The sequence below is a fragment of the Heloderma suspectum genome, chromosome 3 (genome assembly GCF_057233095.1).
Source record: "Heloderma suspectum isolate Gila_16-S chromosome 3, 16-S_ref, whole genome shotgun sequence".
Classification (NCBI taxonomy): Eukaryota; Metazoa; Chordata; class Lepidosauria; order Squamata; family Helodermatidae; genus Heloderma; species Heloderma suspectum.
The window spans coordinates 213,471,821-213,490,379 of NC_139460.1; the positions used below are offsets into that span (position 1 = coordinate 213,471,821).

Consider the following 18,559-nt stretch of genomic DNA (forward strand, 5'->3'; position numbering starts at 1 on the left):
GCTGCCCTGGAACTTCTTGCTGCTTGGAGAAGAAAAAAGGGGTTCCCCATCCCTGCAGTAAGACAGGAAGGGCAGTAATGGCATAGGAGTCACTGTTCTTTATTTGTACTGTCTGCTCTTTTACTACACAGAAAATAGGAGCTTGTCTTGCATCTCATGTTGTGGGTATGGAAGCCTGTGCCTGGGGCCCTCGCTACTGGTGCAAGAACCTGGGGACTGCAGCACAGTGCCAGGTAAGGAAGGAGAGATTCTCCAAGGAGTAAGAGGGGGAGTATTGAGTTTACAGTGCAGTGTGATGGAGCTGGCAAAGGAAGTACCTGGATCCAGTTAAAAACTAAGCACTGTTTCCCAGCACACACTTCTGTGGAATGCAACATAATGGTTTTTCAGACAGAAATGATTGATTGATGGAAGTTCGATTAAATATTTTCTGCTATGTCGTAATCAAGTGATGCATTTCTTTCTTTAGTCATAAGGTGCTGCAAGCATGAATAGGAAAATATAACTGACTGCTATTAAAAAAAAAATCCAAGGAAGGAGAAAACTGCGGGAGCAAAATCACAAATTACATTATTAAAAAAATATGGATTTGCAAGCCGGGTTCTTTTGTAGAAATGAGATTGTGGGCTAATTATATCTATTTAAAACTCTCTGTTGCCTTCGCCTGGTTCAGGCAATCACACAGATCCACTGATACCTTCTGAGCTTGGGAGCAATGATGAATACTGGAGCTCCAGGAGCTCTTCCCCCACCCCCAGCCCCTCAATGCCTTTCCTATTCATTTCAATAGAGCAGGGATGGGCAACTTGTGGCCTTCCAGATGTTTTGGCCTACTTCCATCAGCCCTAGCCAACATAGCCAATGGTGAGGGATAATGGGAGTTTTAGGCTAAAATATCTGGAAGTCCGCAAGTTTAAACTGAATTAAAAGCACAGTCAGTTGACCATAAAAAGTCCCTTCTCAGTTCATATCACAGCAGATATAAAAAAGGTGAAAGGGCTTGGAGGCTCAAGGTGTGTCTGAATTTCAGGAGGGCTTGTCAACCACTTAGAAAGTTCTTTTACCGTCTCTCCTTTTCCCACAGGCCACTGAATACTGCCAACGCCATATATGGAACTAGAGGAAGCCCTTTCATTGGAAGAATGTTGGCTATGGTTTAATTAATGCATCCTGGAATTTGGCTGGGTGGGAAGCAGTGAAGTGTCTAAACCTTAGCAGAACCCCATCTTCCTTTCCCATGTTTGGTTTAGCTTGTAGTGTGGGCTACCCATCTGGTATCTGCACTGCTCAAAGGGGGAGGCAATCTTTACTTCATAATGCTCTGAATCACCTGACATTTGGTTTTGACTCTTGAGCCATGGTGGGAAGGGGCCATGGGGGGGGGGGGAGAGGCAGGGAGGGTGTGGGATTTACTTGAGTAGGTAAGAATTTCCTTAGAACATGTTTTATTGTAATATGAATAAATTGCCTTATGACAATAGAATGACTACATAATAATGAGACCAGAACCAGCTGCCTACGCTGGCATTTTCATGTTTCCAGTGCTTTTCACCCATAATAGCTTGTAAATGAATGTTGAATCTTGAATATGTCCCTGTTTAGGGCTTTGTTGACAGGTGTGATAAAAGACCCGCCCAAGGCCACTAACGCAGTGCAAGTAAAGTGGCAGTGCTCCACTGAGGGATTTGTCTTTCACATACACTGTCTGGCCTTTTAAAAGCCTTTTCAAGGCACATCTATACTATATATTTAAACCACTTTTAACCGGCTTTAATCTTTCGTAGTTCTCCTCAGGGAGCCCTGGAAATTGTGGCTATGTGACTGCCAAATCATATAACCTTTCTCACAAGGCGGCTTCCTCCCCACTACCTCTCAGTGTTTGTGTGACCTGTGGGCTAAAAGTTCCCTATGCTCCCAGAATGCAAGTTTTAGTATAAAAGGAGCAGCTTTCAGCCAGCGACTCAGACCATTGGTCCATCTGACTTCTATGATTAGCAGCCGTTCTCCAAGGTCTGAGGCAAAGAACTTTTCCAAGCCCTCTTATTTGAGATCCTTTAACAGGTGATGCCAGATTAGACCTTGTACAAGCAAGTGTGTGCTGTTACCCCCTGTCCCTTGTATGCCTACAGCGTGCCTTTTGACATCGAATTCTCACATCAAAGGGAAATCACCTTCTAACTTTCCACCTCATTAATGGGTGTCTGGCCTTGAGGCTGCTGAAAATTCAAAGAGATCTGTATTCCCATCATACTCTTACTTAAACTCTAAATGTAGACAAAACAAATCAATTAGAAATTAAAGTTGCCAAGAAAGCACTGTCTGATTGTCCGAATGAAGTATGGGCAAAGAAAGGGTGGGGGAAGAATTTACTACTTTTGTATAGCTGAATTTGCTGCTTTTATCTGTATAGCTTAAACCTGGTTTCAGTTAAATCCTTTCATGTTTGGGATACACACTTGTGCAGTCCCTGCTCCAGCACTTGCTGCATACAGCAACCAGTGGCCCCAAATGAGGATGAACATCACCATGTGCATGAAAGATACAGCCATCCTGGTTCAGTAGGCACAGGTGAACATCATGATGTGAACTCTAGCATGATGACGGTAGGCGCATCAATATTTTAAATACATAAAATAAAAAGAAGAATGTATTTATACATTCACATTGGATGCATGTGCAGATGTGTGCTGGATCGGAGTAATTAGGTATACTAGATTTCAGATTAATTAAGGCTGCAATCCTATACTTACTTACCTGGGAGTAGTTCCCACTGAAATCAATGGGGCTTACTTCTGAATAGACACATATAAGATTGCACTGCAAGAAATTAATACCAGTTAGTTTTTGATAGGAATGGATGGATGCAGTGGTTAGTATTTTGAAAACAACAGTGAAGTGACTGCTGCTCCTTTTATAATGTGTTGGAATGATGAGCAGTGAACAAAGGAGCAAGTATTTTATTTGGGGTTCTCTGTGCTGCAGGAGTTGAGGAAAGTACTCAAGAAACAGCCAGCATTAAGCACTGACATCTTTGATTTAGGGTTATGTGCTCTGTGTATGACTTGGCAGTACACATTTAAAGACAAATTCCAAAGCCATTCGCTCTCATTACGGCTTGCAGCTACACAGACATCTGAAAATGTTAATGACCTCTCAAAGACATACAGATGCCTCATTTGTTGGTAAGTGCTGCATATACCTATCTGTAGCTTTAGCAGTTGAATAGATGACAGAATTTTTACAGGTCTGGCTTTTCATGTTACAGTGCTGCAGAGGTGAATTTTTTGCCACCCATCCCAATTCCCTCTTCTGTATAACTATTAGAGGTACAGGAGCATTGCTCTCCGAGTCTGGTTACCATTACCTGCAGAGAGAAGGTAGAAGCTGTGCTACCTTGGGAACATACGTGTTTCCCTTTCCCATACTTACTGTGTATGAGTTTGGACTCTGCTCAAAATACATCATGGGGAAATATCCAGTTGTCCCAAAAAGAACATTCTTATGAGCATTTTTCCAAAGCTTCTGTAGTTAAGAAACATTAAAGAATTCTTATAAACTTGACATTGACTCTTGGCTTTGTTAAACAAATAATATATTCGCTTCTTGCTGTGATGATACGTAAAGAGCCTGCATAGGTTATCTCTCTGACACAGGTGATCTGGATAGAACACAAGCAGCTCTTTCCATCTGTTTCGGTTCAGAGCACCGAGTGTATTGTATTACTTACACTGTATCGAAGGGAATGCTCTTTGGTGGAGGTGCTACAAGATGAGAAAGAGGTCTCTGCTGAGTGTGTTTCCTGTGTCTGTGGTTTAAGATCACAGTCCTGAGAACTGTGTAACTGCCTGCATTTCCAGCAGAGCTTTTGACTTTAAAACAAAGAACAGGGACATCTGCACAATGAAGCAGTGGGGTGGGTAGTTCAAGGAAACAAGTCAAAGGTTGTGCGTAAAGGCATATACAAGATTTAAGGTCTCTGGATTATGGCCCATGTGTAGACTGTGGTACCTGGTACAGAATTCAGCATCTGGAGAATATTGCCTTTCAATTTTTAAGAGCAGGTTACTGGTCCTTAGAAAATTTGGAAAACTGGGCAGTATCTAATGAACTTATGAACTGGGAGGAGAGGGTTCTAGTAGTCCGGGAGTACATCTCAGTCTCATGAGATCCACTTTATCTTAACCATCATTAATCTGTTATTTTATAGTACCTCAAGACTTTAATGCCTTACATAATTTGTTCTAGATTTTCAGCAGCTATGCCTCAGTTGGTGCTTTTAGTCAAGTATCTCTTCTGGTTGTGCCCCTTTTTGTTATATACTTTTGCCCTGCCAATTATGTCAAATCTTCTGAAAAGCTGAATCATGAAAATCGAATGATGTAAATTAGGTTTGCTGAATTTGCATAATTATTTCAAATTGCAGAAGAGAGTGTGTGCGTGTGTGTGTGTGTGTGCGCGCGCGCGCACGCGCGTATGCTATATACAGCCTCCTGAATAAGGCACAGTCCTGATTCCCTTCCTTGATAGTTTGATGGAGAGAGGAAGTACATGCTGGTATAGTGATGAGCACAACTATTGCTCTGATTCCTCAGCTCATATGGTATGGTACTCCACCCAAACAAGCTCTGAAAACTGTGCCCAAGACAGCTGAGGTGGGAAAGATAAAACACAGATTAACCAAATGCACGTATAATGTATTTCTGGTTCCTTTGACAGACCATTCCAAAAACTCTCAACATTTTACTTTTTGAAAACATGAGGAGGAGGAAAAAAATTACACACAAACACTCTACGTTCAGAACCTGAATTAATGTCACTGTGTTTCTTTTGATGCTGTAGTGTTTTGGTAAGCCAGCAAAATGAAGAAATGGCTTCAGGTTTTTCCCTTCTGGAAATGTGACAACACAGATTAATGCCAAACAGATTTGTGGAGCTTCCTGAATTTTATCGCACAATCTCTGTGTGTGAGTCGATAGTCCTAGGATCATTTTAGCTGCATTCAGTTGGCAGCCATTTTTCCCCACCATGACTACCACCATGTTGGTAGGAGAAACATGTGGATGCAATCCAGGATGTGTTGGAGAGCCCAGTCAGCTCCATTAATGGGACATGGCACCATGATTATTGCAATTCTAGCTTTATGTTTATGCCTCAGGGCCTCCCACTGCTTTTCTTTAACACTTTATATTTTAAAAATAAAATAAAAAAGTTATGAGTTGAATGGTGTGAGTGCCTGGTAAAAGCAAAACAGTCCTGAGAGCCTTCACCCCTGGGGTTAGGCTCCCCAAGGCTGCCATAACAAAATGGTTGGCTATCTTGGTCAGATTTATTCTCGAACACGTGGTGACCAGGCACTGGTGACCTTGGCCTCTGGATTTTCTTCTGCCACGTTTGTCCCTTGGTCAGTACTCTTCCTCTTGCAGTGCCAGTCTGTGTGGGCCCAGGCTTCCTTGGAGTGCTACACCAGTGATGCCACTTCTAGTCATAACTCTGTGATTTCCAGTGGGCTCTCCATGATCACCTCCCTCATCTTGTGCATAGGGGTGGATTTGGCAGACTCGGTGCGGGCGTTCCTGTCACAATATGCCCCTCCATCAGCGGTCAGTGTCTCCAAGGAGCGGCCAAGCCCTTTCTGGTCATCTTCAGGAAGGCTGTTGAGGTCAGAGGTTAGGAGAGTACCTGTGCTACCATGGACCACATGGATCCCATCAGGTCCCTTGAGCTCAATAGGATGCTTATGCCGGAAGCGAAGACTCCCTTGGCTTGGACTCCTTTGCTCCTCCTCCTCATCCAAATCATTCTGGATAAGCTGGAAGAAACCCAAGTGGAAGTCAACACTTCATTCATTCTCCAGCCAATCTGACTCCACTGTTTTCAGTTACAGATACATTCTCTTCCTGACCTAATTTGGGGAGAGTATAAACTGCTCCTGCTAGAACTGTGTCTACAAACCCTGGTTATATCGTGAACCTAGTCACCCCCCCCCCCCTCAAGATTTTTTGCATGCAAATGTGAACATTCTGGGGCACTTGGACTGCCCACTTTATTCCAATGGAGGGAGCCTAAGTGCACACAGGTCTGCTTTTTCCACTAAAATGGAGAAGCCATTGCAGGCTGGCAAATTCTATGCACATATTGGGCCTCCTGCGCTCAGAACAAACCACTGTTTTGGGGTTCAAGTCTTACATCACTGTTGGGGTGGTGGCAGGGTCGGGCAGGGGTCACCTAATATGTGACCTAAATAAAATGTATTCATTAGAAACAGTTGAGGCATATTTTTGAATTAGTTCTTGCACAGTCACTTCTTAAATCTAATACGCAAGAGACAGTTTCTGGACAGTCTGGTGTCAGAGTGGTCTGAAAGGATTTGATGTAACTGTCCCTGAAGCTAATCATTACCTAAGCCTAACCATTACCTAGAATCTACATGGTAGGACCCCTGAAACCCAGTGTATGCCATTCTGAGCTCCCTGGAGAAGACTGGGAGACAAATGTAATAAACAGACACTGAAAAGACTCAAGTGTTTTGTTTAATGCTCTTTGTTTTGGTTTCTTTTTAGTAAGGTGGACAAAGAACTCTGGGCAGAAAGTGGATGGTGATACATCTGAGTTAGCTAAAGAACGTAAAGAACTCTTAGTCCCAGTAGGTAAAATGGAGGGACAGAAGAAATTGTGGTTAGTCAAAGATTATAATCCAGCACAGGCAATTATTGGCTCATCTCCTCTGTGCATTTGGCTCTTAAGGATGGGAAAGAATTTCATTTAATCCACGTTTTTAAGCAAACCAGCCTAAATCTCACTTCTTGGACTAATAAGTGAAGTGGAACACAGTTATCTTTCAGATTCTGCACTCCTCTGAATTTTGCAATGCAGTTCTTGGCTCAACAATTGGATTAAAAATGTGTATATTAGGGGAAGTTGCATATGAAAATAAATGCAAATTTTGTGTAGTTTTTTAAAAAACTGTAGACTGATGTGGAAATTGGAAAGGATGGACTACTGATTGAATATGTGAGAAACTGACACAGACTGAGTATAGACTGATTTGTCCATCCCCACTTGGCTGAACATAAAGCGTATAATAAAGTAAGCAAATAGATTGGAGGAGAGAAACAAGTTGCTTCTATCTTTGGCTACAATCCAGCCAAGGAAATTGCTCTCAGTGTATTTAAGAATGCTTAACGCTGTTGAATTGTGGCCAGAGAGTGAAAGATTCTCAGGGGAGTGTCCTCTCTTATTGATTTATGTAGAGTATTCTTATCCTGATCCTCAGTCAAAATGCCTCACGGAGTGGCTTACAAATCATGAGTAAAAGAAGACCACCCCTTCCTGCAGGCTTATAATCTAAAAATCTTCCAGTCTCTTGGCATCTTTCTGTCTACTTTACTATGTCCTTCATAAAGTGATGAGCATGCAGTGGCCTGGCTTGCCTCCCACCACCCCCATTTTTCCACAAAATTCCCTCTTTTTGTTTAGAAAACAAAACCTATCCTTGCAACTATCATTTTTGGTGTTTAAAGGAGACCTCATTACTATCTTTCAGTCCTTTACTCTTCAGAACTTACATTGTCTTCATCCCTCATCGTCGAGCACAAGTTTCCTCGACCTATAAGTGAACTGCGGCTTTTTCTTTATGAATCACTGATCAAGGCCTTTCCCCCATCTCTGCTTTACCTATACACTTTTTGAAAGGCTGTCTACCTCACAGCGATGGAAGCGGGACTCTAGCGCTTTCCATTTCACTCCTGAAGATGCAATTAACTCTGCAACAGGGACTCAGTACTGTGGCAAGGAACATGAATCCTCATGCCTATGAATCCTCATGAGGCTTAAGGGCCAAGGAGTTAGGACACACATAAAGTGGCGAGTGCATTGGTGCTGGTGCAGACAGAGAGGCATCTCTTCTGCGGCTTGATTTCACTTCTGTATTCTTTTGCTCCTAGATCTTAGAGCTACAGAGAGAAATAGCTGTGAGCACCACACAATATATACAGAAGGCTACAGCTTTGAAAAGCAGACACTGCATCCCAGAGGGCACAACAAGCATTTTTAAGAACACCCATGCACAAACAGACTCTACCTCAGACACTGAGGACTGGTCCCCATGACTGGTGGTGGCTTTATGCACCATCCGCTCAGCAAGCAGTCTTTTCAGCCGCATGTAATCATCCAAGACTACCTTTAAGAGAGAGCCCTGGAAGGAGGGAGGGAATGGGCAACAGGAGAAATTATACTGGGCCCTTGGCCACTTGTCCTGAAACTCACCCTGTCTAGGGAATCCTCACAAGAAGCTACTCCAAAGGCAAATGGGCATTTCCTCTACATTAAAAAAGAATCTGTCTGGAACAATGATCCTGAGACTTTCTGACGTTTAGAAGAAGCGCTTTTGAATTACATCTGGTGTAATCCTAGCTTAAATAGGATATCCCAGCCAACTGTGTTCCAAGACTGGGTTGCAGATTAAAGATGGTGTTGTGAAGCTGGGTGAAATCTACAGTGTTGTTTCTAGCAGTTATACATGTGTAGGTAGAGTAGGTATACAGTGTCAGAGGAATGATGGCTTCAGAAGAAGGATTATCGCTGCTGCTCTGGTGTATTTTGCAGAGGCCAAAGCTGCCATACAACCTTGACCGCCAAGAACCTAATTGGCCATAAACCTGCAGATCGCTGAATCAAGATGCAAGACATTCTCACCTTGATGGGCCCTTCTCGCATGATTTGGCCTAGCTTGGCTATATTGTCATATTCCTGGATGGCTGCTCTCAAATAGCGATCATCTTCAGGTTTGGCAGCTGAAGGCTCTCTTCCAAACGTTCCCTAAAAAGAAGAGAAAATAGTTTCTCTCTCAACAGTGTTGGACGAAAAACCATTCCGGAACATTTCCAGGAACTCCAGTCACTTCTTGGTCTAAATCGTGCCTATTTTCTTCTGGTCAACTCCCTTGGCAATATTTAATTAGCATGCAGACATCAGGGCGTTGAACAAAATGTCAGTAACAATATATAGTGACATATAACTTCTAACTAACAAACTTAGGGCACAGTCCTATTCGACCTGGCCTGGGTACTCATAAGCCTCTGAACTCAGAGGCTTACAGGCATTCAATACAATGTGGGAGGCAGATTGTCCCTCCTTTTCTGCATTTAGCTAGACAGACATTTTCACCCATCTAGTGGAGGCTCTGGGGAGGGAAGGAGGCTGGGGACAGCTGGGGATAGCTCATGTCTTGGCATCTCTAGTCCCTTCCCCTCCCCACCCACTGGCATGCCCCCTTTTATGAGCTCACATTTGTGAGCTTGTAGAGGCAGCTGGCACAGTTCTCTCTGTGCCACCTGTGAGGGGGTGGGGAGCTCGGACTTCTGGATCCGAGGCTGGAGCTCTGCCTCCAGCTTCGTATCTAGGAAATGGATCTAGGACACTGTCTAGGAGCCATAGGATTGCTCCCTCTGTGTCCTGAATGGACATGCTTGCCAACACAAAGAATACCCATTGCTTCTCATTCCCAAGGAGTATATCATGGCCAGCCTTATCAGACTGAAGAAAGTCTAACATATTCTAGCACAATGGGATGGTGACACTTAAGTCAATGTTCTCATTTATTCACATCACCAAAAAGTGTTCTGTTGCTTCACATGGGTTTGATTTCTTTATGCTGGCACAGGCTACAGACAGAATTAGGCCAACAGGTGAGTTGACTATACTGGGATTTTAAGCCCTGAAAGTAAGCAGGTGCCATCTCACGTGAGTCCTGGCTGGGCTATTCCACAGGTCTGTTATTTCACTTAGGTTCTCAGGCAGGTCATCTTCATGCTCCGCTTGAGCTGCCAGCTCCAGATTTCTACAGAAGGGGTCTAGCCACACAGGATTTGCTCTGTAAGGGATACACAATGACTTGGGTAAGGAATTGCAGTAGTTTAGCCCACACTGTTGCAGGTAACTTTAAGCGTGTCTTTCAAAAGACACTCACCCCCACCCCCAAAAAGTAATTTAAAACATGCTTTTTATAGAGAGCCAGAGTGGTGTAGTGGTTAGAGTGTTGGACTGGGAGTCGGGAGATCTGGGTTCTAGACTAGTCCCCACTCAGCCATGAAGCTCACTGGGGGACTTTGGGGCAGTCACTGACTCTCAGCCTAACCTACCTCACAGGGTTGTTGTGAGGATAAAATGGAGAGAAGGAGGGCTATGTAAGCTGCCTTGGGTTCCTTGCAAGAGGGAAAAAGGTGGGATAGAAGTGTGATAATAAATAAAGTAATCGCTCCCTTCAAAGTAAGCATCATAGGCATTAGGGACCAGGCAAGTGAGATTGTCCTTAATTAGATGACACAGCCTTCAGATAGCTGCCAACAGCCAGGTCATTGTGAGCCCCTTCACATATTATCATTTTTGTGTGTGTACACCTAAAAATGATGCACGTGGTTAGGACAAACATGTATTTGCAAGTATGCGCACCAAACACACCAGTGAGAAAAACGAAGATACCGCTGCAAACTTGAACATTTGGGCAGGGCTTCCCAGGGCACTACTCCAGGACTTGTTTCAGTGCTAGGGCTCAGCTACTGAAGATGTGAAATGATGCTGCCGCTGATGGGCTGGATCCAGATTTAGGCACATGCAGCTGGGTTGGTGGAAGCAGACCTCTCTGCCCCCTCCTCCCCATGACATCTCTTCAAGCTCCCTGAAAATGCTACACAGAGGGTTGGGAGAACCTGCTGAGTCGGACCCCCGAAAATGCACCTTCCATGAGCGGAGCCCTTCCATCCATGGGAGGCAGATCCTGGATCCAACCTAATAAATAACAAACAACAGTGGCTCTGCCTTTTTCTCCCAAATGAGTAGCTGCGAGCAGCAGTTACTCAAGTCAGAGATATTTGCTTGCTTATTTATTTTTATGCACCACCCCTTCTTGCGCAGAGCCCAGATACAATTCTGATTTCTGGGTAGGCTTGAACTCCTACATGTTCCCAGTTAAGCACTGGGGACAGGCAGGACAAGACGGAGGTTGAGAGCAGAAAACACCAATGAGATCAGGATCCCATCAGGTTTCTGGCTCTCCTTTTCGCCAAGCTAATTCCTTGGAAATATAGCTGGCTCCTACATTTTTACGTTAAAAAGGCATCCTTGATCACACAGCTGCATTAATTAGGGAACTGGAAGTGGCTTTGGTTCCCTGAACAGTAGCCACTTAGCAGCAAGCTTGGGCTTCCCACCACATAATGTGTGAAACAGCCTGTATAATATCTCCAGCTCTTACCAACTGCTTGAGAGTGACTCACGGTGAAATAAAAGGAACTTCTATGTAATGTGTCTAGGATAGGGTTAAGTATTGCTAAGCATTTCTGAAATTGCTGAAAAACCTACCCATCAAAGGAATATTTGTTTGTGTTAGGCATATCCATGATGTCCATGAAACCTCGGTTACCTGTAGAAGGCAATGTGTACAGTTTACTGATAATCATTTACAGCAGCTGAGTTTAGGATCTGACATCTTTTTTTTTTTACTGGCCTTGTGGCCTGTGCCTTTAACAGCAGCCTGACACACAGAAACATAGCAGTGAAGCTTTCCCTGCCAGTGAAGTTTCACAGCTTAACCTCTGTCTGGTTGCTTCCACATTAGCAGTTTAGTTTGGAATTTACATCCTTTGTTCACTCACTTTTTATGGAGAATCCAGATGGTGTTGTTGCCAATCTGTTGCTTTCCAGTGTTTTCTGTGTTGTCCACCCATCTTTTTTCAGACCTGATTTGTGGCAATTTTAAAAATTAAAACACAATTGCAGCACCAGCCTGCGCAGCCTATCAAAGTACTATCGAAGCTTTTCAGGACTACTGTGCCTTTAAGTAGAAACTTCCTCCTTGCAGTTTCTGTCCATTATAGCTTCTGTTCAGTGTATCGGTGCATTACTGTTGAATATCAGGCAGTCACCCAAAGTGTGTGTGGGGGGGTGGCTAAGTACCAATTTCCTCTCATTACTTCTTCCCCTATTTTTTTCTTTTATAGCAAATTGGCAGGATTTTGCAATAAGAAATGGGAAAAAGAGGAAATAAGTAATTAATATCCCTTCCCCCTGATACAGGGAAAGGGAACTGAACAGGAAAGAACAGTGCTAGAAGCTGCAAGGAGGAAGCTGCTAATTAAAATTGCAGAGGACCTTTGCTGCATGGGACTTAATTCTGTATAAACATTATTGAAGGGTCTTGGTCATGAGCAACAAGAATTACATTAAGTGCTACACAGAACCACTACTTTAATTTCACTTCCAGCTGACTGTGGGAAAGCAATATTTCAGCAATGCTAAAGAGCCGTAGAGTGGAAGCAACCTGTGTCAGGCTGCTGGCTTGATCAGCTAGTGTTAGGAGCAACGGCAACCTCCCCACATTTATCAGTGACCATTTCCCCCCTTGAGCCAGAAAGAAAAAGGACTCTCAATATCTCTCACCTGTTGAACCAGCTACAATTGCTTTCAATTTTCTTTTGTGTCTGCAAAACAATTTAAAAGAAGTAAACAACTGGGAAAAAAGAATATAAGGATTGTATTGTGAAGTCTGTTCACAAGCATAACGTGAATTACTGTAGTCCCTTAAAATAATCTTATACAATGTTTTATTTCCAATCAGAAAAGGGTAAGATTACTGGTTGAGAACTTTTACTACTGATCGTCTTTTAGCTAAGAATGTGCTTTTTCCCCTTATAGGCAGAGCAACGGCCTTTTCAAGATTCTGAAGCAATTCACTCTAAATCAAACATTTTAAAAATGTTTGATTTAGATTCAATTCAGTTGTTTTGTTTACATGAAGTTATGCTAAGATACCTACATTTTTAAAATTACAAATTCTGGCCCCAACCTATCATGGGATGATTAACATCAGGAAACAGATTTTCCCTTACCGCAAAAATAAGGAGTTGCTACATACCTTCCCATGCAATGCAGCTCACAGCCCTTATCCAGAGATCTGCAAGTGCAGCAGCTGATTCCTGCAGGGCTCCACCCTAACCCTGCTAAGGCCAGACTGATCATGAACGGGGTGCTGGCAACAAATGGAGGCAAAATTTAAAGCAGCCTTCCCCAACCGGATGCTCTGCAGATGTGCTGGATTGCAACTCCCGTCATCCCCAACCCACATGCCCAATGACCATGCTAGTGTCGTGATAGGAGTTGTAGTCCAACACATCTTCACAGCACCATGTTGGGGAAAGCTGCTTTAAACATAGCAAATCCCTTAAATCACTAAAAAGATGGGAGACGCACTCAGTGACCCTGTTCGGATGATCAAACAAGGTTGTTTGTGAGCACACAGGACTGAATGTGCTGGCTCCTGATCACTTACCCACTTCTGCTTTGCTAAACAGAGTTCTGAGTTTTAGACAAAGCGGAAGCAGCGAAAAGGTAGGAATCAGCATGCTCTGTTGCTCCCAACCATTCACAAACAACCCATGGTTTGTTTGATCGCTCAAACCGGGTCAGTGTATACACCCCCATTCACCCTCCCACAATGATCTATTCTCTGGGATGAGTGAAGGCTCTATACAGCCATTACTATCTTTGTGAATCTCTGAGTTAGGGCTTCCACCTTTAATAAATACAGGACCTTTATTTTGACTTGTTGGCTGTTCTGCAGCCAACAGAATGTTACAACATAACATCACGAAAGCGGGCCTTCTCAGTGGTGGTGGCCACCCTGTGGAACATCCTCCCCTGTATGGTTTGGGAGTCAGAAAATGTGGCATGTTTTAAATGCCTCCTGAAAAGGTACTTGTTCAGACTAGCTTTCCCTGGCTTATAATTGATCAACATGATTCTGCTCTGGTTTACTGTTCCCTTTTAATTGTTTCTTTTGTTGTTGATAGTTGAAATGTTTTAATGTTGTATTATACATGCACTTTAACTGTGATTTCAAATATTTTTATATGCAAATCACGGAGGGAGCAATCCTACTGGGATAGGCGGCCGCCTCCGAACTTAGAGACAGCCTCCTATCCAATGCAGGGCAGGAGAAGCGCAGGGGGGATCGTCCCCTCCGTACTTCAGCTGCCCTGCATTTGCGGCTAGATAGCCGATTTCGGCTGTTTAGCCGGGGGAAGTTGGAGGGTGGGAAGCGGCGGCCGGACAACATATTGGATGTGTCATATAGGATTTCTGACTTCCCCACTCCAGCACGCCCCCAAGAATGCCCCGTTTTCTCTGCTCCGCTCTCCCTTTCCGAGAGCGGAATGCTGGGCCATTCTGCTCTGCCTACAAGGCAGCGCAGGAGGGGATGAACATCGGTTCTTAGGGAACTGACCTATCCTATGGCTGTCTAGCCACTGACTAGCGGACATAGGATTATGCCCTTAGAGATTTTACTATATTAAGCGGTATGCAAGTATTATTAATAAAAAAATTAGTAATAAACACATTGTATAGGCCTTGGAGGCTACTCACGCTGTTCTGTAGTACCAATTCATGAGGATAAACAACATGGCTGCCAGGAAGAGGAGAATAGCCAGAATGATTATTGCCATCTAGAAATGACAAGAAACAAAACAAAACAAAAACAAGACAGACCATTACAGTAGGGATGGAATTTCTAGAAAATTGCTTGGCCACTGAATTAGTGTAACTTAACTGTGGAATGACAATATCGGACCTTACACTCTCAGGTTACTGTGAGAGAATATGAATGGTGAATTCACCATCTGATGGTTGATGCAAATAATCTACATGAAAATGCTTAGTTTAACATGCTTCCTGTTCATTCTAGTGTCCCTTTGACAACCACCAACTCAGATACAGCAGAGTCCTATCATGACAGTTCCTTTTGATATGGTGACCATATCCAAGAAAAGCATAAGAGCTGGAAGTATATTATGCTGAAGGTATAAAGGACGTTCCCCTCCATCTTACCTGCAGTGCTGACAGGTCGTCTGGAGCCCTAGCAGTGATGGCAGGTTGCACATCCAAGACATTGTAATTCCTGAAGAGATTCCTCAGCTGTTCCTTATTCTCATCAATCATCTGTATTACTCTGGGAAAAGTGTTGAATGTTTAGTTATTGACTCACCATTCTACGGCTAAAAAATACACTTTAAAACAACTGACAGGAATCGTCAAACCTCTATAATTTCCAACTCAACAGTTTCTGAAAGCAGAACTCATTCCATTAAATTGCATTAGAAGAAACATGGAGCCAATCATCCAAATTCTTTTTTCTTCTTTTTTTTGCCACAGTGCTCAAAAATCAGGTGTGAGAGTCACATGTTGGTGGGGCAGCTAGGTTCACAGGGAACAGGATTTGTGCAAATCTCTGCCACGAGATAACAATCCAAATGTCATTTCATGGTGAATTGGTGGCTGTGTGAACCTGAAGTTGCTGATTTGATTAACCACATCTTTGCTATTGTGATCATCAGAGCCTGCCAATATTGGCTACACATTAAATAGGCTACAGGATCTAACTAAAATAAATACTAGCATCAGATGCCAACTGACCACAGTGATCTCAAAACTAAAGAAATACTACCCTCTGGGGCTAAGATGGTATGCTGTATGCTCAAGGTGACATCCTATTGACTGTGATTTGATCTATCTTTTATGCCAGCAGCAGAACAGAACCAATCTTTAGCTGAGCATCAACTAAAAATCTCTTCTTAACTACTGAGGCCCAAAAGAGAGACTTCTTAGGAAAGACAATTCTATGGAGGAAGAGCTGCTGTTGTGCAATGAGAGCACCCAGTTCAAATTTTATGGAGCATCTTTACACCAGCTTAAAACCCCACATTTAAAATGGGACTTTCTGCTTCCGTTTTAAATGCAGGATCACGACAGACTTTACATGCACTTCCTTTCCCCCATCCCTTTTCCTCCTTATCTGAGTCTTCCATATGTTTCATTATACAGCCGCTCTTCTTATTGCAGGCTTTCCCCTTTTCAGAGGGAATGCAAGCAGAACCCAAGCACAGTAATTTGATAGCTCATTATCTCCGATCTTTTAAAAAATGGAATAAAGGTCATTTAGTGTGGGAGACTCCCTGGAGGTTGACAATGTCATCTAAAGCACTGCAAACTTCCATGAGTAACCAATCTCAATAGCAGGATAAAAGCTCCGTGAACCTGAATCTAATACACACACACACACACACACACACACACAGAGCATATCTTTACCGTTCCACATCCAGAATCCGATTGGTTTCCCGGTTCACCACATGGATCAGCAATTCCGTTTGGGCAAAGTTCACACGGCCTTTTTTGTCAACGTGGAACTACAGGACAGAAAAAACAGATATCCCTTCTTCTATCCCACCAATAGCAATAACATCTTTTGACATTTTTCTGTGACACAGCAGCTCTAGGACATGCCATCCCAAAAGGTTGTTTTTGTTAGGAAATTCTCCATCTTTCTTAACCTCAGTGAGAAAGAGCACAAATGAACAGCTTATAAGAGAATGAGTGTTGCCCCAAAGCAATAGTTACCTGCACATCATCTGTGTTGACAATGGCCCCTGTGATGTTGGACAATAGGCTGATGAACTCTTCCTCAAATTGTCGTACTTTATCTGGGATCTCATTGATTATGATCTTTACCCGTTGATCATCCCGCAGGATATAGATTCCCACAACTGCAGTGTCATTATGACCAGCCAGATCTGAGGCCATGACATCCACTACAAAGTAGCCAGGGTTGTAGGCAGTGAAGAGGTCAAAGGTCCGAAGAATCCCATCTAGGTTACCTTTGAGAAGAACCAACAATGAACCTGGATTTAAAGCTGGCCTACATGTTCAGAATCATTGCATTGTACAACCATGTTGAGACTGCACCATTTTAGAATGCAGGTGGGAGATTGCATGTTTGAGTGTTTTCCTATCTAAAACCTTCATGCACTTAAAAATGTAGCACAGCAGGTTAAAGGATTCTAGCCTAGCCACCTCTCTGATGTGCTAGTTTTCTAAGAAGCAGGAAGTGTTTTTTAGGGAAGGTAGGGCATTCACTCATGCAGTCCCCTAATTGCAGACTGAAATGGCACTGCCCAAATAGGGCTGTTCCACCTGATTACTTTAAGTTTATAGATTAGCCCTTAGCTCATTCACTTCCAAGACAAATTAAACAGTGGCTCCTTTGTCTATACCAACATCTGTCTAAAGAAGAATGAAATAGAAAGGCAGACATTTTAAGTACAGCAGAAAGACCTGTTTTGTTCTATGACACTGATATTAGAGTCTGTAGTATTCTCTTATCTCCCTCACTCAAGAATCTATTTCAGTTCAATGTAACCTTCAGTAAAGAAATCCCAAAGACAATATAAAAGCAAGATGCACTGGCTGTATAGCTGCATTGTATTTCCTGCCAGCTCCTCACCTCAAGCATGGCTGTTAAAGCAACCCCCTGAGGCCAAAGGGAACTTCAAAATGGATATTAGGTTGACTGACCATGGATCTGTTAGTACACCATGCCTTGCCTTTACTGAACAGGCTAAACAGGGCATCACTTCACACATGCGGTGCAAGGAAAGGAGAACTGGGCTGCTCAACTGATACAGGTTCGCACGCATCCTGTTGCCATTCTTACCAATGCTGAAGATGTTGGCCACCTCTTCAGAGTCATTGGAATGTTGCTTGATGTAGCGGATCCCCAGAATGCTGTACAAGACCAGGCTATTGTTTCCCACATCAGCATCCAGTGCAACAAGCTTGATCAGCTCAGAACCCACCTTCGCATCTGTTGCAACCCCTTGCAGAAGGTGGGGTCGGGGAGCATGAAGTATTCAAAGTGCCAAAGGAAAAGACAAGAGACAGAAATAATTGCTGGGAAATAGCACCTAAATATTTCAATGTGCATCCTGGCAAAGACAGCCCATCAGTCTTCCACCCTTCATGCAATTACATGCAGTTTTATCACACCACCTCAATTCATACGACAAAACAGCGAGGTTTTCTCACCTGTCCTAAAATTCACAAATGGCAAAACCTATTCTTCTGATAACTGTTTGCCTAATTATGCTAAATACTATACCATATACGATGTAAACCAAAACATCTTAATATTTCCTATAAATTTGTAACTCTGAGTATAATCCTGCCAAAGTTCTGCACTTTAAAATCCCACTGATTTCACTGGAAGAGTTCAACAGGAAATCGACAGGCCGTAAAATGCTTAACCTTTACTGGATCATACCTTATATGGGCTTTTCTACATGAGCCTGTTAATGTGCTGTATCGACTTTCTGTTTCATCACATAATTGAGATCTAAGTACTACATGAAGAATGTTTCCTTTTCTGCTTTTTCGTTACATAACCTTTAGGTGGCACTGTGGTATAGCGGAATAGCACAATTATACAAATGGAAAAAGCATTTTCTTTCGCTTTCACAAACAATACCGCATTTTTCCAGCTCTAAAAAAACTCACCAAAAGTGCTCTTTAGACACAAAAGTGAAACTGGAGGGTCACAACATCATCTAAAGAACTTTAAACGACCATGAGTAGGGAATGGCAAGCGCACGTACCTAGAACCTTATTGAAATCACACATATCTCACTGGATAACTCTCTTATCCCATTCTATACCAGGAAACTCAGGAAAGTCA

General features: G+C 43.0%; 2 protein-coding genes across 2 annotated transcripts in view; one reads left to right on the forward strand and one right to left on the reverse strand.

The window, feature by feature from the left end:
* Positions 1-5,953, forward strand: part of LOC146350724 (prosaposin-like) — a 63,026-nt gene extending 57,073 nt beyond the window's left edge. Inside the window, exons 14-15 of the mRNA XM_084845513.1 lie at positions 132-233; positions 1,085-5,953. Coding sequence (XP_084701639.1) covers positions 132-233; positions 1,085-1,120 — 138 coding nt within the window. The 3' untranslated portion in view covers positions 1,121-5,953. The remainder of the gene's footprint in view (positions 1-131; positions 234-1,084) is intronic.
* The window catches only part of LOC146350725 (cadherin-23-like), a 33,946-nt gene continuing 20,062 nt past the window's right edge, over positions 4,676-18,559 (reverse strand). Inside the window, exons 8-18 of the mRNA XM_084845517.1 lie at positions 17,543-17,704; positions 16,450-16,706; positions 16,141-16,238; positions 14,881-15,001; positions 14,419-14,498; positions 12,436-12,476; positions 11,652-11,735; positions 11,359-11,419; positions 9,742-9,871; positions 8,695-8,817; positions 4,676-5,809 (exon numbers count right to left, since the gene is read on the reverse strand). Of these exons, the coding sequence (XP_084701643.1) occupies positions 5,483-5,809; positions 8,695-8,817; positions 9,742-9,871; positions 11,359-11,419; positions 11,652-11,735; positions 12,436-12,476; positions 14,419-14,498; positions 14,881-15,001; positions 16,141-16,238; positions 16,450-16,706; positions 17,543-17,704 (1,484 nt within the window). The 3' untranslated portion in view covers positions 4,676-5,482. The remainder of the gene's footprint in view (positions 5,810-8,694; positions 8,818-9,741; positions 9,872-11,358; positions 11,420-11,651; positions 11,736-12,435; positions 12,477-14,418; positions 14,499-14,880; positions 15,002-16,140; positions 16,239-16,449; positions 16,707-17,542; positions 17,705-18,559) is intronic.